The 21891-nt window shown below is 28.0% G+C and overlaps 1 protein-coding gene across 1 annotated transcript in view; it reads right to left on the bottom strand.

Annotated features, from left to right (window-relative positions):
* Window positions 1-21891, bottom strand: part of LOC119666469 (putative uncharacterized protein DDB_G0277255) — a 55491-nt gene that overhangs the window by 11799 nt on the left and 21801 nt on the right. Inside the window, exons 2-5 of the mRNA XM_038075750.1 lie at window positions 18463-18726; window positions 16903-17964; window positions 13316-14200; window positions 9326-9502 (exon numbers count right to left, since the gene is read on the bottom strand). Coding sequence (XP_037931678.1) covers window positions 9326-9502; window positions 13316-14200; window positions 16903-17493 — 1653 coding nt within the window. The 5' untranslated portion in view covers window positions 17494-17964; window positions 18463-18726. The remainder of the gene's footprint in view (window positions 1-9325; window positions 9503-13315; window positions 14201-16902; window positions 17965-18462; window positions 18727-21891) is intronic.

The raw sequence follows: 21891 nt of genomic DNA, 5'->3' as shown, positions 1-21891 counted from the left end.
ATGTTTCAACTTTAACGACAGAAAGCACCAAATATTGATAACTAACTTGGTTAATAATAGAATCGAATCGAATCGAATTGAATTGCGGAAAATAAAGAGAAGCACAAACTATACGTATTTGGTATATGCATTTTCTTGCTTTTTTTTACTATTTTGAAAAACAGGAGCAACGCCTAACAAAAAAAAAAGGAAACTTATATTTCAAAGTTGAACAGTTAAACGATTGCCAGGTCTGATAAATAACGAGATACATTTTGCTCACATATAGCAGAGTTAGTTAGTATGTTAATTGGATTCGTTTTTTCCAAATAATTTTTGTGATAATAAATAAGAAAAATTGCAAGATAAACTCAGACCCATAAAATAATAACAATTTAAGTATTTAATTGCTCAGATACACGCACCTTTCCGTTCGTCCGTGAATTTCAGTTCCATTTCATACAAATGAATTAAATTTATTTAGCTTCATTTATGAGATTGTTTTGGTTCAAGCTCGTATCACCTTAACAAAGTGCACAAATTGTAAAACACATTCATTTAAATGTTGTTGTTGTTGTTTTTTTTTTTTAATTTTGTACTTAGTCTCTTTTAATTAACAAGAGATTTGATTAAAATTAATTTACTTAATTTTCCACAATTAACGTTTGTTTTATTTTTGCATTTTTATTTATTCTTGTAATTCATTTAATAGCGCAGCTTTTGTTGCTTTGTTAGCAATTTTTTATTAACTGAAATGGAAATTTACTTTGCACTTTTTAAACTTGCAAATTTTGGTGAATTTTTTGCACTGATTTAATGCGCTGCAAACATTTCACTGACACAAACACAACAACAACTTTTCCAAATTCGATACAATTGAGGTTTCGTTTGTTTGAGGTTTCGGAAACGGAGAATACACAATTATACAGCAATTGTGTTAGTTCGATAGATAACACAGCACATAACTAATGTGTAATTGGCCAAATGTGTTTTTGTATCTACGAAATACAAATGAGTTCATTGAAGTGATATACCAGTGAATGTACATACATACTTACGGAGTATGTAAATAATGACAACAGCGGAAAAAATTGGTGATTATTTACTCTTTTTGTATTTATTTACTTTAATTTATTTCCGATAAGATAAAAACAGAAAAAGCAAATCTATTTTTGCACTAATTAATTAATATACACTCAACAAATGCAAAATTATATTGAAGAACAGTTAGGAAGGCATGCATATATAAGTAAAGGTTTTAGACTAACATTTTCTATTATTTCACAGTACATTCAAGACTTCAATCCCATAAAACCGATTTTCAGATAAACATCACTCAGACCCTGTTCATTGTACACTGTATACAATTCCAATATTTTATAAAATTAGGTTCTTTATGAGGAAACAGATAATGTATACCTTCTGCTCAAAAAGTACTCGGATTTTGTAAATAAAACACAAATTTAAATTTTATTCCAAATTTATTTTATCTCTTTCAAAATAAGCTCCTTCTGAAGCAATACACATATGCCAACGCTTAACCCAATCTTCCATACACTTTTCGTAGGCCCGTGAAGGTATGGCTTTTAGTTTCTTCTGCGAATCCTCTTTTACCGATTCAATCGACTTAGGAAAAAGTCGCACGGATCCAGATGTGGCGAATATGGTGCCTGAGCGATGACAGTGGTGCCATGTGGTCAAAAAATCGCGTACAAAAAGAATTTTCCATAGTAAAAATCGCTAAATGCACAGACACAGAATTGACAGACAGATGGCGCTCAAATTTGTACCATATGTCAAGAAAGGGTGTACCAACATAACAAAAAAACAAAAACAACGTAACAAAAAAATCTATTAAAAAGGTCTATTAAGTAGTAGTTAACAAACAACAAAATCCCTATACTTTTTGAGCAGAAAAATAAAATACGTAAGGAGCTATTTAAGCTACTTACAGCATGGGATTGAACAATTTAAGATCTGAGTTTTAAGAGGTCGAGATAAAAGCATAAGAAATGTTATATAATGGTCGCCATCTCAAACAAAGAGGACATAAGCAGTTGGTAGCGAGACTCTAGATATAGGCTTACACTGTCCATCAAGTAGAAAAGCATTTGCTTGAGGGTTTTTAAACGTTATTGTTTTATATGTTTAGCCTCTTCCACTTTCGGAAACCATTTTATCTTGCCAACTCAAACAAAAAGAAAAAACAAAACAAAATAAAAGAAAAAATAAAATAAAATAAAAGAAAAAAACCACTAAAACACAAAATAAAAATTGAAAAAAAAGGCAAAACAAAAGAAACTAACAAAGAAAGAAAGAAACAAAAGGTTTTGGTAGAGAAGCATTTAGGTAAGAAAGCACTTCGTAATAGATCTGCACTATGCATTGAAATCTATAGAAGTAAAAATGACTGAAAATGACTACTTTGAGTATTAGTCTTGTAAGATTGTAACAATATGTGATAACGAAATATATTATATATTGTTATCGCACTAGAAAATTATTTATAGGACAACAATGACCCAAGTATATGAAAAGTGTATACAACAAACGCATATAACTTGATAAAAGATGAATGTTAAATAGTTTTCAAGACCAAAAGAATAAATAGAGTATACAAAAAAAGACATATCCAAAATTTTATCAGCATTCACTTCTTTCTCATTTCTATCTAAAAAGAGATTAAATTCCATTTCGTTTGAATTTTGACCATCCGCTAAGAAAGCAAACTGAATAGATTTATGTGAGACTGATGACATGTCAAAATCTACTTTAACAGGAGCAAGAGAGATGAAGAGAACTGCAAGGCGCTGAACAGAAAATAACTCTTAAAACTCTTAAACTTTTTTATTCTCATTGAGTTACTGTCGAATCTATCGTTAGTTTTGAAAACCTATAGCTTACTATCGATAGTTCCAAATATCAATCTCTTCTCACCACTAGTATATATAGCCACAATTTATTGGGTGCTTTCAAAATATTAACAAATTCAACTATCTCCGTAGATAACTGCTATGAAAAGTCAAAACAAATAGTCTGTTCAAAATTTATGGTACCAAAGTTTACTTATCAATTTAATGATTAATGTTTATAAAAAATTGTTACTTTATCGACATTTTCAATACCAAAAATTATATATTTATGATACTTTATCATTATTTATCTGATGTCAAATATAATTTTTATTAAAGATGTATTACGTATACGACTAGATAGATAATAAAAAAATATTGATTTTCTAAATAATCTTAGTTATTTTATTTTTTTAGGGTTGCATAAAAAATCAGGGTTCTTTGATATAAAGAAAGGAAAACTTTATGAAATAAATTATTAGTTCATATAGTGTAGTTCATATTGTATAAGAATGAAGTTTAATATATTCTAGCATTTATGATTACGTATGCGAGTGTAAAATTTGAAAAAAAAAATAATAGACGAAAAAATCACATTGGATGGATGATGAAACGTCTCTGCGAATGCCCTAAACTAATCAAGAACAGACTAATTCACATTGGCGACTATTACCCTTACAATATATGGAACTTGACAGATTTCCAAAGATGCTCAGCCTCATAAAAAGCTTAATAATCGTTTAAAACAATTAGGATTAGACAGTTGACCAACTTATTCGCGGTGTAGGTATGTTGTAGTATTCCATACTTACTAAAAATAATAACGATTAGATTAAAAATAAATACTTAATATACTACTGTTGAGCCGAAATCAAAAATTTATTCCATGGCATTTCATTTTTTTCTCTATAACAGCAAATGGTAGTATTAAATTACTGAATATCACTGTGATATTCTGTTATGCCTAGATAGATAAATTAAATATATTATATGATAAAAGATTCGTTGCATAACCTGTCCAATAAATTAGTTTGTGAATATTTCAGTTAATTGTTAGGAAAGAAAACTTTCAATCAAAGTAAGTTTTTACTTTATTAAACGACAAATCCAGATGGCCTAAGACTATCCAGGTTTGAATCATCCAAAAAATTTATACATAAAAGTATGGAGTTATATAAAATCATCCAATAGAAAGTTTTGTAATGAAAAGATGATAGCTGTTTCGGATATCGTCAATTATCAATCATTAAAGATATTTGGAGAAATCTATTGGTTTTGTTGTCCATATATAGTTTTTGGGGTGCAAAAGACAGGACTTAAACCGTGACAATTTTGAACCTGTGTGTTATATGGTCTTTACTTTCACCAAACTAGATCGGGCACGTGTTAAGTGATGTGTTATGTCTGTGATAATAGATGTGAGAGTTGCAGATTGCAACTCAAACTATTTCTTAGTATTTGTAAAAATAGTGTCTTGTAGATATATAAAATGTTAGCATACACAGTTTTCACGCAAGGAAAACATGTAATTTCGTCAAAGTAACACAGATTCAATAATCAAGCATGCTACAGCATTCTTTAAGGAACCTACTTGCTTCTTATATTTTATTTGTATTAATAATACCTATAAGGTATTAAAAAAAACTATCTAAATTTAATAATATTGAGGAGTTTATAAATTTGGAACAATAATGCATTAAGACACGAGTATATATCATTTTCTAATGTAAAATATTAATGGATAATAGATACATTAGGATACAAGTATATATTGTTTTCTAATGTGAAATATTTATAGATAATATATATATTAGGATACGAGAGTGTATTGTTTCCTAATGTAAAATATTTATAGATAATAGATACATTAGGATACAAGTATGTATTATTTTCTAATCTAAAATATTTATAAATAATAGACAGATTAGGATACAAGTATGTATTATTGTCTAATCTTAATTATTTATGGATAATAGATATATTAGGATATGAGTATGTATTATTTTCTAATTTAAAATATTTATAGATAATATATATATTAGGATACGAGTATGTATAATTTTATTGAAAAACATTTTTTTTAAAAGAAAAATACTATATTTTTTGGATTGCAATAAGTTTATTTATAATATTCTAACAATATGATGTTAAAATACCGACATCTAAATTTTTATTGGTTGTTATTTTTTGTAAACCTTTTAAGTTCGTGATTTATTAAAAACTTGTGTGCAATAACATAAACGTTATTACAAAGAAGTACGTATTAACATTAAAAGCAGAAACAAAACTCTACAAACTTGTGAATATCAATATTTTCTGAAAAATGTTTATTAAACAATAATAAAATAAAAATATTGCAGGCTTTATGATATCAAAATATTTATATAAAAAATAATAAAACACATTTATCAAACAAAGTCTCATGTAAGTGCAATAATGAATAATAAAATTGATAAGATAAACTTCAAGGTTTTAGAGTAGGATTTTTATTGCTTCCATGAAAGGGGCGTACATAACCATAAACAATATTTATCCGAATACAAACTGCAAGCAAACTGTGACGACCAACGCAACAAATGATGCAAGTCACATTCAACTGAAAAACCGAAAGAGTGGATCTCTAAGCCTGAAAATGGGGGAAAATGCGTCTCTGAACGCACAACGCACAAAGCACAAGGCACAAGGCACAATATGCAAATAAATGGATGAAAACTTGCATGACATTGGCAGAGTAATTTGTATAATCATTTTTGAATAATATGCAAATATATATTTTGCAGCATTTTCATTGAATGGATATATCTGTAAACATTATTTATGGTCAAGTGCGTGCAATATTTATGCATAAAAAGATACGGTACGAGTACACATTAAAATCAACGCATTGTAAAAGTTGTTATTAGCTAACAAACTGGAACTAACTGAAACTAACAGGCATGAAATTCGGGAAAGGTAGGCGTGTTATTACAGAAAGCACAAGTTTAATGTTTGTGTAGTAACTTTAAATTTGCAATAAATCGATTAAGTGATCTCTGTAAATCTGAATAAAGTCAACGCATTACAAAAATTTCATTAAAATCCAAAACAAGTTTAAGATTTAAATATATTGGCGCCAAAACCGCGTTTTTATTCACATTCAGAAGAATACAATAAGCTGAAGAGGTGCCACTGGGTGGAATTTTGTTTAATGATGCATTGAATGAGCTTTTTAATGAAAAATAAAGTTGTCAACTTTAGTATGGAAAAACTCACTTGTCAATTGAGTTAAATTGCCACATTTTTATAGATTGCAAGTGACAGACCACACCAATGCAAATCAACCATCGAAAATTGTTACCGATTTATAGCGACAAATAAGCCATAAAGTGCGTCGGCGAAAACGTGTGATATGCGGTACGTGGAGTCTGGTCTTTCAAGCATTCGTTTAAATCAGTGAAAAAAAAAACAAAAAATTAAAGGAGCCAGAGTCAGAGTCCAAGTCGGAATTGTTGTATGTAACAACAAATTTCATTTGATTTGACATGATGAATATGTTTTTAAGTTCGAATTGGCGGCATTTGCATGAGGCAGCACAATTTTTTAAATAAATTGCAAAGCGTAGGAAATTTGACATTGATTTGTTGCTAAAGTGACAGAAAATAGAAATGAAAATACAATAAAATCGATATAAAAAAAAAATATCTTAATAAAATAGCAGAGATTTTCATTTTTAAGGGAAAACGAAGAAATGCTTTTAAGCCGAAATATCAAAATTCCATAATATCTCCAATAAAAGTGAAAGCAATTATTTTCTTTCTTTGTGAAAATTGAACTGCCAAGATGAACGAATAAGCATGACTTCGATCACGTTTATTCGCATAAAAACATTAATTTATCGATTAACTTCAGTTTGATAGAATTTTTAATAAAAATAATAAATTTCAATCCGCACTACAGATAAGAAGTGGCTGGTTAGTTTTGTGACTCTATCTCTTCGGTGCAAACACAATATAAATTTTTTTTAACTATATCTGTAATTGTTGTTAGGTATAGGAATCAAATAAAATATTTTAATATTAAAGAAATCAAAGTGTTTTTTTTTTTTTAGAAAAAATAATGTTGTTAATGGTTTATAGGTTAGGCTTAGGCCTTTTTACACTGCAACCACCTTGATCTATTGTGCACCCAATGTTAAAATGCAAAATAATGTTAAGATTATAACATATGTAAAAGTAATTCTTATTCACACTCCCATAAGTAGTTAATTACTACTTGAAGAGCACAAAACATTAAAAATTTTCTATAGAAAGGATCTATAACATGAGATTTCCTTAGGTCGTAAGTAATATATAGTTCCGTACATTTCGAATTCGGAGTAGCCGTATGCAATCGCTGGAGCGTTGTAAACAATTAAATAGTTGAGTCTAGTTTTATATAAGCTCTTTTATTGCACTAACTTCTAGCAATCGCCAATAAACAATTTTCTTTAATAATCCTAATATTATACAATTTATTTCCCAACTAACTGCCATAATCGGAAAACTATTTCTTAGTTCAGTTAAGTTCTAAATTCATAACAATATTTTCAATATGGAATATTTAGTCATATCTTCCTTAGCATTATAATTTCCAACTAGCTTATAGTAAATTTGATACAATTTCCAAAAAGATTTCGCTCCACATTGAAACAGATTGCTAGCAGGTTACTTGACGGGTTGTTTTAATCGCCATCAGAATAGGGTCTATATTTGGCAATAATAATATTTTGAGCTCTTTCCCACCGTCTGATATTGCAAAATTCTGAACAAGTATGATTTAGATCTTTGTTTAAAAAACTTTGTTGTCTTATATTAGTTTAAAATTAGCTGTTAATAAAAAAGTCTACCACAACTAACTAAAATTCTATTATATTATATACGGATATACCATATACAACATCTGCAGATATGTAACATAGATATATTATACACCTAAATTATATATAGTTTCTTACAATTTTTAGGTTAGGTGAGTATTTTTAGAACTATCATTTTTAACAGACAGCCAGTTTATGTTTACCTAGCTAATTTTTGAAGTGAGCACAAATGTTTAAATTAAAAATCTTAATTTATTTTTAAATTTATTAATTATTAGCTTCTGATACTAACTTAAAAACAATAATATTAGATTTTAATACAGACTTTTCAGGATATTTATACATATATCCTTCTATTGCAATATGATTTGGAAGTTTTTTTTTGTGCCATAGGATTATTAGATAGTATGTTATGTTGAAATAGACCAAATTCTGCAAATTGTGATTATTGGAAATAAGTATGTATTATTAATATCCATTTTATAAGGAAATTAAGCTAAAATAATTTTTTTTACTTTTATTGAGACATTAGCATTATAGAAATTATTTAATTTTAAATATATCTTAGTTTTTTAAAATTCTTGTAAATTTTATTTTTAAATATTAGAAACTACAAAGTGGATGTCACGTATGCGTTGTTCTTTACAAGAATTTATTATTATTGATTTAGATAGAGATTGCATTATGGAGTTTTTATAAACTCATCGATAACCTGTGGTAAACCATCAGGTTTCAATGATAAGTTTAATAAGTTACATTAAATCAACTATACCGAATTCTTTCAATTTAAAAATTATAATCTTCAAAGTAGTTTACTGCATTGCTTGAAGAGAGTTAAATAGTGCCTAAATAAAGCATAAATCGTATTCACTATGTCCTTATCCTAATTACTCTTGTATTCCATTCTATTTCCATTCTATTGACGTCCATTCTATTTACTTGCAAAACTATTCAAAAGAGACATAGTGGATATAAACTGTAAGAACTTTTTATTGAATTTAAGGTAGTGTTTGATCTTCTATGTCATATTTTTGGCTAAATCTATCTGGTGACTGCAAGTGACTGTTTTTCTGCTTATGCAGTAATATTTATATGACATCACTTTAAAATAGATACATTGTGTTTTTACTTTCTGATGTTATTATGATTTTGAATTTTTTACTATTCTTATACAAGAAAATTCAATTAGGTCAATCCCTTATTTATGTCCCAAATAGATTCAATTTAGTATAGATAATGAATATATATAGATAAATAAATACAAAAAGTAAAAGTTCTATGAATTTTGATTCAAAATTTGATTGTTCGTTCAATAATATTTGTGTTGTGGTAGTATTAATTATTAAAGTTTAAGCTAAAGTTTGTAATGCTACAGAAATTAAAAAAAATATATATATTATTGTTTACTATTGTTCACTGATGTTAAAGATTTTTAATTAAATTAAAGTGATCTACAAATCTTCATTATTTTGACTACAAATCAGTCATAGATATAATGACTACAAATATTATATCTATCATCAAGATCAAATTATAATCTGATCAATTATCATCATATGAATCAGATATTAGTAAAAGAGTTCATAACTACCGAATGTAAAAAACTTCAATTACATATTTCTCTAGCTATTAAATCGATCATTAAAAAATTGCTTCTTACCTTTGTTGTTGACATAGTTGCATTATTGCCACTTTTGGATTTATGCGATTTGGCCGGTGATCGTGGAGGTAAACGCTTTCCTGGACTTAACAATTGTTGTTGCTGAATGTACATTGTATCGCTTGGTTTGACGGTTATATTGCAGATGTCGGCGCGTGTGTAGAAACATAATTTATCCTGTTTTAGCAGAAAATAATAATAAAAAAAAAATTATTTCAAATAAATTTTTATAGAAAAACCATATTGAGTTATTATTGAGAAATAAAATAAAAAAGATTTGTTGTAAAAAGTAAAAACCGGAAAAATTTCTCATCATTTAATGGTGGTAAGTGGCAGACAGAAGAAGGAAAACTATAAAGTATTTAACATTATTTTGTATTAAATAGAAAATGAAAATTCTTTGAAAATAAAATATACTAGTATTATATATAACTTGTTGCTATTATTGCTAAAAGCATTACTATTAAAAATTATGCTAAGAAAGTCTTAGTAAAATTCTTTAATTTCTTTGAAATTCACTTACTTTACTGCTAAAATTTTTTTGTTTTGTAAAATTAAATTTTAATTATTTTTTGTTCAATTCTTTAATGAATACTTAAATTTTACTTTATATACATTTTTTTTATAATTGTACGATTTGAAACTAATTTCTATAAAGTCATAAATCACACGTTCTCAAATGAAAATTGAACATAAACATGCCATGCTTAGTCTAAGTTGAAACATGATTTTCGTTTTCATGATCAACGTCGTGATGATCGTCATCAGCATCATCGCCATTAGAAAAGTAAAGAGAGACCTTAAAAAGTTTTGATGGCCTTTGCTGGAAAGCTAAGGCTGCTATTTATAGTGAAATAATAATAGTGGTAGTAAAATAGTAGCAAATACAACAGATTTAATGGTAAAAGGTAGCAGTGCATGATTGACTTTCATTATTTTACTGCTTAATCATGATAACCCATGAGAAGAACTTGAAAGTAAGTGATCTTATTTCAAAAAAATGTATATTAAGTACAGAAATAATTTATTAATTTTAAATGAATAATAATATAAAAACCTGCAAAAAAAAATTACTACAATTAAAATAATAGTAAAAGTGTGATTAATGAAGAAAATTGTTGAACCTAAAGCCTTTTTATGTTGAACAATTTTATTATTGTACAAAAATCCTATGTTATTGCAAACTTCAGTTTAAAGCTTAATAATGCATAATAAACTCTTTTTATTTGCAAGTAATTAATTATAGCAAAATGGGTTAATAGGTTAATTTAGTTATTAATGTACTCATGATTTATGAAATAAAAAGGCAATCACTTTCTTGGACATAAACGATAGGCAAATATTGCTTTGGTTTTCTGTACTATTTACTATTTAATGATACAATAAATCCGGATTAATTTTGACTTATAAAATTATTTATTAGGTAATTTCAATTGATATTAAAATCATTTTTACATTTATAAAATTGAATTCAGAGTCTCGGAGCATTTTTGTTGTTAAATCAACAAAAACAAAAATGTCCTCAATATCATTAACTATTGCAATTAAATTAGTCATTAAAAATGTTATTATTAAGATGACTTACTTTCTTATCGATATACCCTTCACATGAATAAACACATTACAAATCAATTAATTATTAACTTAGTAACTATGTATATAAGATCCAATAATAAATTTTGTACTGTCAAATAAACTTAGATCACATCATGAGCTTTATTGCGCATATAAAGCTTTTTTGTACATAGTTTTTGCATTTATATAGAGCTTTTTTTTGTGTTATTCAAAGAGGTAGTTACTTTCAACTCAACCAAAATGTATATTTCATGCAGTAAAAAATAAAAATTTAATAAAAAAAATATATAAAACGAAAACTAATGCAGAGTATTTCCATGTTAAATACTAAAATAAAAATATTATAATTTAATTTATAATTAAATTTAAGCTACTTGTGGAAAAAGACATTAGTCAGGCACGAGTTCGAAGTCTGGAACTTGCAGTTCTAACAAATTATATATGGACTATAAAGTAATTGAAAACAAATTCCAAAATTCCCTAAGACCACTGATGATGAGTACTTGGCATTACTCGAAAAAGTGTTGTATGATCAGCCAAATATCAAAAAATAACCTAAATTTTTGTTGTTGTCTTTTCATTTCTATTCGAACCCTTCTAACTTTTATATAATTTCTTTTCATCATAAGACGCGCCACATTCGGCAAAAAAAAATTAACATTTAATTTGTAATTGTTCTACAATTTCTAATTTGACTTTCTAAATATCACAGAAATTTCCATTATGTAAAATCAATTTTTATACACAATAAATAAACAGTCCGTTATATAAGTTTAACGGACTGTTTATTTTATTTTTAAATAAGAATAAATAGCACATGCTATTTTATTTAAAAATTGTTCAATATATAAATCGAGGAATACATAAGAATTTTTCCAATATTGAGATATGTTCAGGGGACAACTAAATATACCTTTATGACATTTATTGCTAAGTTTGTCGAAACAAATTATTATTAAATATTTAACTTTGAGTTTTCCTACTATACTGTATACTTCATTTTAATCTCTCTCTCTAACAATACAAATTCTATCCCAATTCCCACCTTTTATTTTCGTACCTCGTTAATAGAAAGTTCTTATAATAAGAGCTATTTTTATTGTTATATGATTTCATCAAGTTTTTCAATTTTTATTAAATTCTTAAAAACTAGTAGTACGGGGTATGTAAAATCTAATAATAAAAAATAACCAATGACTAAGATTAGGTTAGATGAAAAATCTTGTAGATGTTAGAAGATCTATAGACCGTGTATTTACTGTAGTACAAATGAGACACTATACTATTGTGCCGATACTTTGATGATTATATATTCCAACAAGCGAACTTAGTTAAAATGAGAAAGAGGAGAAGGTGTCTATTGATTACTTTCTATAACTAGAGTTATGTGGTCTCCTTTACTGCATCGACAAGTCAAAATGATTAATTAATGTTATTACACGAATTTATTATAGAAACATATAATGATGACACAGTCACTACCACGACAACTATATAGCATATGAACTTGAACGAAAAGTTGAAACCCATAACTACATAGATTATTCTCTAGATATTTACAAACAAATCAAAACCTGTAAATGTATGATACTATAAATTTCACTTAAAAAACACAAATAAGGTAAAAAAGAACACTAACGCTAAAAAGAAACAAATTTACCTATTCATAAGGCCATTTAGAATTAGGAAACTAGTTTATTTGAATAGGACTAAAATCGGCTATATTAAATCTCTTGTAACCGGGTATTGCTTAACAATATAAAGAATATAAAGGAAATAGGAAAATTTTTATGCTTTCATCGATTGTATAGAAGACCAGCTTTGGTAAGGAAGAGGGCTACTGTTTTTGTGTAACTTTTTATTGTTTATCGCTATATCGGAGGTTTTACAAAAAATTCTTAAAGAAAATAAATTGGTTAATGTACACGAAACAAAGAAATCTTTTTAATAATCAAACAACAATCCTAGAATAACACAAAAAACCCATATGGGATCCAAGTGGAATTTTTCACCTATTCGCGCTTAAAACTTAAGCTAATTTTTTATAAAAACAAGGGTTTAATTAAGAAAATTGAATTAAAATTGATAATTAATTAATTCAGCCTTTTCACTGAAACTTAACCTAAAACCAATTTATGTTTTTATACTATCTGAATTATTAAACATTTTATCACCATCTTTTCTTTGTAATATCTTTAATTTTATTTTGAATAACACGAGTATTATCAATGGTTTCAAAGTGAAATCGGATTTTCATTAAATCTAACATTGATCTGGCGTTGGCCTGTCTAAATGATTATTTCTAATTGTGATGGCAAATCGAGGATATGCACGCTTGCTAATAACATAAGTATACTCAATGTAATTAATTTTGTGTCGTTAGTTAAGTCTATTATCTTTAAGTATTGCTCTTACCTTTTGTGTATTCCCATTGTTGTCCTCAGCTGCTGACAAATGTTGCTGGTGCAAATTTTTCATATCCAGACATTGCTGATTATTGTTTTTATTGCAGTACTTATTATAGCTGACATGATTGCTATTGTTATTACCGGCAACAATGATGTGATTTGATTTCTCGACATTGTTGTTGTTGTTGCCATTGTGACCATTATTGATTTGTAATTGCATTTCGTTACGATTCAAATGCTGACAATGCATCTCTGTTATTTGTGTTGTTGTAGTTGCAGTTGTTGTTGTTTCAGTGAGCAAATCATTCGATGAACAACTGCTGCCGCAATCTGATCTGCTGATCTTACTGCTGTTACAGCTGCTGCTGCCACTACTATTGTTGTTACTGTTGCTGTTGTTGTTCTTGTTGTTGTTGCTGTTGTTGCAGTTGCTGTTAATGATGCTGTTATTAGCAATATATGCAGCTGAAGATGACGCTGATGTTGTTGTCAATTGAAAATCGGTGTTTGAAAATTGTGCGGAATTCAATAATGATGCTGATGATGATGTGACCACAATGCGATTATGTGCTGCAATTGCTGCTAAAGCTTCCTTATTCTCTTTATCAGAATCGTCGCTAATGATAGCAATGGCAGAGGTACCGGCAGCAGCAGTTACGTTTGTTGAAATTGTTTCACCAGTAGAAGATGACACTGTGGAAGATTGAATACCATCGGCAACTATGGAAGAATTCAACGTACTATTTGCAGAAGTAGAATCCAAACAATCCAAATCGTTGTCGGTTACTGTTGCGGCTGCTATTGTTGCTTGTGTAGCTGTGACTGCTGGTGGTGCCGTTGTATATAGCCAACCTTCATCGTCGTCTGATGATGCATCAGCGGATTTGAGTAACTGTGAGTTTGCGGTTAAGCAAAGAAATTCAAAGAGAAAATAGCAAAAGATTATAATGAGAAAATGTACAAAAACGCGCCGCAATTATGCCAAACATATTAAAACAAAAAAAAAAAACCAAAGAAAAATAGATAGATAAATTGATAGAAAGAAGAAATACATGAGGCTTAGCTTAATTAGCGTTACTTGTACAAATGGCAAATTGCAACTTGCAGATACAAAAATCTCGCTATGTAATAGACTATTTAGATACAAATTACCAAATAAAAACAACAAATAAAAACTACATTTAACATAAATGAGCATAAGCAAAGATGAAAAACGATAATAAAATTATGATTAATCTTAACAAATTTAAGCGCGAAATGCGAAATGAGATTCATGATTTCATTTGTAGAGCAAACTGTGATTTTAAATTATTGCTGATTTTTTAATTATAATCATTATGATTAGTTAATCTTAAAAAATTCAATATTTTGCTTTTTTTCACAAATATATAATTTTAAATTGTATGAATTTTTTTATACATGTTTATATCTTTTTGGTACTCGTTAATGATTAGCAAAAAATGATGGATTATCTAGAGTTAAATGTTTTCGAATTGAGCTTGATTGAATGCGGATATTTTGATTAAGATTTGAGAGTTACGATTAGGAATTAACTACGATATCATTTATTTTTCTTTTCTTTTTTGCATATTTTAAATAAAGGACATAACATGATTGCAAACTGGATTTTAATAATGAATTCAATTTAATATGGATGACTGATCGCAATAATTAATTATAAATTTTTACGAATGATGACAACTTTCTGAGCTGAGTTGAATGATGTGTACGATGTTAAGACAGCAGCTTTCCATTAAAGAGTGAAATCAATTCAATTTCTTTTTATGAAAAGGGAAAATAATTAAGCATAGCCTACATGAAATTTAATTAATTAGTGATATTATACGCATATTAGGATTAATCATGTTTAAAATTTATATATATATATATATATACGTAAATACAGTGAAAACTCTCTTTAGCGGATATGCATTGCCCAGTCAATTTTTATACGTTCCACTGTAGTCTCCGGATAAAATTCACATTTCATTTTAGTTATTGTTAAAAAAAAAAGTATTGAAAAAATTGCTCGTCAAGAAAGGGGGCGTTAGTGTGATGAATCCATTATAAGATTTTTTTATGCTACAGTTTATTTATGAAGAAATTATTAATAATTATAATTATTATTTTAATTATAATTATAATAGCTTTGAAATAAAACATAGACAACTACAAAAATAAATTTCAATTCGTTGAAATCGTATTTCCAAATAAAGCTATAATTTATAAGCTCGTTCTAATTTAAAAAGGATGGCAACTACTTTGGTTAGTGTCACTTACAAATAAAGTGATAAAAAAACTTGGAACTTGAGCATTAAAAGTTTGTGTAGCCTTGGCTACTTATGGAAAAACATGAGTAGTAATTTGAGATGCACGAGTCCTTAGCCTGGTACTTGGGGTCCAGTAAATTATATACAGACTATAAAATAATTAAATAAAAATTCGAATATTTACTAAGATCACTAATGATGAGTACTTGGCAATAATCGAAACAACGTTGCATGGTCAGCTAAATTTCAATAAATTAATCAAATTTTTATTGTTGCTTCTTCATTATTGTTGGAACCCTTTCATTTTGTCATAGAACTCGTCACATTCGACAAAAAAAATAAACATTAATTAATAATAATTACTTCATAATTACTTATATTCGAATTAATAATATAATTAAAGCGAATGCAAACTAGATCAGCAATAGTGTTCGTTTAAATGAACTGTCTGTTCCACGCATGGTTCAAAACAAATAAAATATATCGGTTCGATTCCAATTTTCGTCACTGCAAAAAATATCCGTTTTTTGCGGTTTTCAGTTCGGTTCCGGTTCGAAGCCCTGATTGAACTGCCATTTTTTCCGTTCCGTTCAAAAGAAAACAAATATATCGCTTCGGTTCCGGTTTTCGTTTCTGAATTAATATCGGTTTTCGACGTATAAAACGTAAAAACTATGGACTAATAACCCTTTACGTTTAAGTGAAATATGCATTTAGGAGAGTATTCATTTAATAAAGATTTCATTGAACTTTTTATTTATTTTTTGTCGATTACTACATTTAGTATTTCAGTGAAAGCGGACATCGATTGGATTAGCAAATTTGCCCGGTTAAGATAACTGTCCGTATAAAAGAAGGTATACGCATGGACCAGCAATAATGTGCGGTTAAAAAAGATTAAGCATCCGCTTAACAGAGTTATTACTGTATTTAATATATTAAATTTATTAATATTTATTTATGAAATATATGTAAAACATTACTCATAAATTCTTTGTTTGTTAGTATATTACTTTAAATTCAATAAAAAATATATAAAATGCCTTGAACATTCCACAACCATAAAACAAACTATATGCAAATCTAGAATATAATAAAAATTTTTGTTAGTCATCACTTATGCAAAACCAGAACCATTGACTTGCATATCCATAAATATTATTCACATTTCTTTCCATACCCATCGAGACGAGCAACATCCCACAAACTCATAAGTATGTATGTATGAATTTAAAAGTTCTACTAGGCATCATACGAATATCAATATAGATATGTATTCCTATATATATACACGTACATGTTGCTGTTTAAATATTTTACTTACATCGCTGGTATGAGATGCCGATGAGGAAAGACCATAATTTGTTTCATTGTCGGTGTCCAAATGTTTAAAATAGAAAATGGCACAATTCTTTGATTTACGATTGGAACGATTAAATTTGGATATATCTATGTGGCGATGTTGCTGCTGCTGACGTTTGCGCAACACTTTTGGTGATTTGCTGCTATTAGCATCACCAACAATTCTATTGCTGCCACTATTATTATGACTATTGTTAGGTGTTATAATAGCAATATTTTTTTGTTTGCCCGCTGACGTTATCGTCTGACTGCTATTACTGTTTGTTGAGAACGTTTGCAATTTTTGTTGCTGACTTTGTAATTCTGTATCAACATTCATATTATTTAAGGTTTGTAACAATGTGGTACGATGTTGTTGTTGCTGCTGTTGCGGTTGTTGTTGTTGTTGCTGTTGAATATCAACAACATTTATACCCATTTTGGTTTGCATTACAAGAGCATTAAACGTTTCTGTTATTGTAGTTTCTTTAGTTGCTACCGTTTCCCCAGTTGTGGTTGTGTTAGTTATTGCTTCCGGTAATTTGATGCACTGTTGATAACACAAATTATCCATGCCTAAAGCAGTAGTAACATTGTTAGTAAAGTGCGTAATTGCTGTTGCTCTTGCTGTGTCTGTTGCTAATGGTGCGTTTTGATTAATTGTTACTAATTGTGTTGAAGAGTGTTTGCCGAAATTGTTAGTCAACAGTTCAGTTGTTGTTGATTTTGTTATTGGGTGTAGGTTCGTTGATACCTTTACTTGTTGCTGCACGTAATTGCTGTTGCAATGGAAATCAGTAAATTTGCGACGACCGAAATTTTTGAAAGTCTCGTAATCGCTACTTTCAGAATCAGCCTCAAAATCAGTCAATGTTGCTGTTGTGGTATTAAATGTACTGTTTCTTCCAAAATTTGAACTCTTATCACAAGCACTTGAGAAACTGCTGTAATTTAATTTGCGGCAAACTTGTTGGAAGTTGGGTGTATCAACTTCGTCTTCGTCGTCCCCTTCTTCCTGCTCGTCGTCACCGTCTTCACAATCGAGCTGATTTTGTTAATTTTTAGTTTAGTTTTAAAAGAAATTCAAGGAAAGCATGCAAAAAGAAAGCATTTTTAAAGCTTTTTCTTGCTCTTATATAATAAAATTTCATAATTATTTTTTTTCGAAAACAAACAATTTTTTTTGAACGCGCACAACATTTAACACAAGTATAGATCCGGGTGCATGCGGTATTAGGCCGCAGGGCCTGCAGTCTTGTCAACTTATTTTTATTGCAGTAATTTTTGCATAATAATTTTGACAGAAAAATTTTGGTTAGTAAATTTTATATCTAAAAATGCATCTAAACTAAAATTTTGAATAAAGGTAAACAATATTACTTTTGACTTTCCAAATATACTAAGTTGACAGTACTGCATGCATAAAGTGTCAGTTAAACGACAATCAACGTTAACAAATCGAACTCTAACTCACGTTTCTTATTAATATTGTTACTAGAAAATCAAAAACAAAAAAAAAAAAAATAAAAAAAATTAATCTTACCTTATTTTTTATACATTCACGTGGTTGCGCTGTTGTTGTTGCTGCTGGAGATGTTGCTTCAATTGACAAGTGTTTGTTGTCAATATTGCAACGTACCAACTCACAAAACGACGATGAATTATTGGTAACAACGTCGTCACTTTCTAATTCAGAAGCAACATCGTTTAAATCATCTTCTGTGGCGGCACCGCTACCATCGACACACAATTCCGATGAATAATCGTCTTCGTCTTCGTCGTCTTCGATTTCGTCGTCCAATACGCTCTGCAATGAAATGAAAAGTAAATTCATTTAATAATCATTTAAATATGCATAAACGAAACCTATTAAAATTTAATACTTAAGACTGCAGGGGCCTGAAATGGTTTAACTATGTTGCAACACCACAGCACCTGGGGAAGGCACTAATTTTCAAATTTTCCGCAAATTATTTCTAATAAACAATTAATTACTTAATCGCATAATATAAGAAATAATATAGTATCATATATATTTTTCACTAACGTTACTATTTCTCATTAATCAATTGATTAACACTAACGGTATGAGATGAAGTTTCAATGGAGTTTGATTACTGGATTGCAGTTTTTTAAATTTTGTCAGTATAACGAAGAAACAAGTCTAGAAAATGATGTTATAACTGATTTTCAAGTGGCGTTAAGTAAATTAAAATTAATAATTAATATAATATTAACTTATATAAATGTTTAGCGTTTTATAGTAGTTTGATTTATTATTAAACCTCATATTGAAAGACAAGAAATACATACACTATGATGTAATCGTATTCTCATAATTTTGGTAGTACTCAAGTATAAAATTATACAACATAAAATTATATTATTCAAAATAAAGATCTGATAAATCATAGATTACTTTAAATATGGTTATAGTTATAGAAAACATTAATTTTACTAATCATAATTAAGACCCTCAGTGTCATTGCGTTCAAAGAAAAAGAAAAAAAAAAAAGAAAGAAAAAAGTATTAACTAAAGGCACTATAAAACCTTTGTAAAAAGATTTTGTTTAAAAAGCTCTTATTTAGTAAATAATAAACTTAAACAAGATGGGTTCTAAAGTAAACAGTGTATCGAAAAAAAAGAAAGAATTTGTGGTGAGACTATTATCAATTTAAAGACTATGACTTCAGAGTCTGAAGTTCATTCGAATCTTAGACTTATTTAGTATTATATTATATCATACGACACAATAGAGAGTTTTCGAACAATAGTAAATTGCAACAAATTTTTATTGAATTTTAATAAATTGCATTTTTCGCTAAGTATACAGCTACTTCAAGTATTGCCAAATACCCATCATCAGTGGTCTTGGAATTATTTCTTATATTCAATTATTCGTAAATAATTTTTTCAAGAGTGCAAGTACCAAGAGTTGAACTCGTATACTACCAAATATAAAACTCATAGTTAGTGTCAAGAAATTGTTGATGATTCCAATAGATTAATTGAAATTTAATATAATCTCTAAGATCTAAAAATCGGGGAGTTTGCACGAAATTAATACGTTTTATAAAAATGTAAAAAAAAAGCTGTGTATGTCAGAATATATACTGTAATCAAAAATCAAAGAAATATGAAATTGCTGACATATGTGGAAAAAACGAAACTATTATCTAAGCTAGACTTCCTCAAACATTGGTATGCGGACTACTCGGCAATAAAATTGCTTCATGTTTTATTATGTAGCAGATACAGAATAACATTGCGAATTAAAATTAAATTTCTCATTTAAAAGGAGCTCTGTGATTGCAAATTTGACTCTTAATAATTCAAAGAAATAATTGTTTGAGAGTTATTAATAAAGACAACTTTGAGATACGAATTTTTATGTTCAACGATAATATATTTGAATAACGATTATTTTGTAACAGCACAAGAAATGGTTAATTATTTGTTTTAATTAATATAAAATTATTAATGTTTAATAACACTTTTTATATAATAAACAATAAATATATCTCCATTCTTAGAAATATGTAATTAAAATAAGTTTATTTGGACTTTTAAACATGTTTTTCAAAACTGAGTAATTTTGTGGTTAAATGGAAACGATACTCATTTGAAATGATTAATTTTGTAATTGAATAGGAGAAACAATCACAACTATAAAATTTTTATTAAAATTAGAATGAAACACAAATCTTTTAATCGTATAAATACTATTATACTGTTAGTCAGCTACTTATAGTAATTAGTAAAAAGTAATAAAATAGAATAAAATGTAGTTATAAGTTAGAATAAAATGTTATTCTCAATCAAAACACATAAAAACAATTTAAGTCTAAATAATTTCACTCTTAATATATACAAATTCTATACATAGATGGTATCCGACGACCATCTTCAACGAAGAGTTGTGGTAACAATTGAATAAAGTCAATGTCAACTCCAAGAAGAAGAAGAAATGAAGTAAAGAAAGAATAGCACATACATTTAGTAAAGGATGTGACTGAATACCATACGTTGTATTCACAAAGAATCTGCTGGAGACTGCCTAATCGTTTAACGAACTGAGACCAACTTGGCTAGGCATAGAAACAGTTGGAAAGAACTTGTAAAATCTGTAAAATTTTAATACGGTACAGAAACGAGAATTATAACAAGACAGATATATAGCTTACCTTACCTTAAGCTTAATATCCAAAATACAAAGTAGATAGAAAATAGTCAATCTTACCACGTGTTACAATCTAACTTGAGTACAATTTAAATTGAGTAGCTGTACTTTAATCCTCTTCAAGTCTTAAATATAACCGCGGATATATAAATTCAATTATTAAAGTATTTTGATACAAGTCTTATTTGAATTAAATCTTTATACTTCTTCAAACGTTGTTGTCTCTTTCAGTCTTATAGAATATTTTTACCTATATAAATATTAGGATTTCTGAAATTCTGTTCTATGCCCTGATCACTGCAATCGAATGTTACTCTTATAATGATGTTTAATTTAATTTTTTTAATTCTGATTTAAAAAAATTATATTATGCATAAATATTTTTTAATTTCCGCAATAAATTTTTAATAAATGCAAGTTAAATGATAAATGCAATTATCGAAAAAAAAATGTAAAATTTCATAAAAAATAAAAATAAAGAAAATACTTTACTTAATTCTTGAAAAAATGACTTGTCAATTTTTGCCGTATACCTGACATTATCTGCAACATTCGTGATCACATTTAAGAAATGTTTGTATAGAATTTCAGAAAAAAGACACGAAACCCACGATTTAGGATACATTGTAAATCTTACTTATGCTCGAATGGTTGAACATTCACAAAATTGCACAAACAAAAATTGTGCAAATTGAGAAAAATAAGATTGCAATCTCCCAAAAGCAGCAAATATTGATTATAGAAATTGCTGTATGCATTGGAATTTAATTATGTGAAAATATGTTTTTTTT

The sequence above is a fragment of the Teleopsis dalmanni genome, chromosome 1 (assembly GCF_002237135.1).
Source record: "Teleopsis dalmanni isolate 2A chromosome 1, ASM223713v2, whole genome shotgun sequence".
NCBI lineage: Eukaryota > Metazoa > Arthropoda > Insecta > Diptera > Diopsidae > Teleopsis > Teleopsis dalmanni.
The sequence above is the reverse complement of the archived record's forward strand: the minus strand, read 5'-3'. Positions and strand labels throughout refer to the sequence as shown.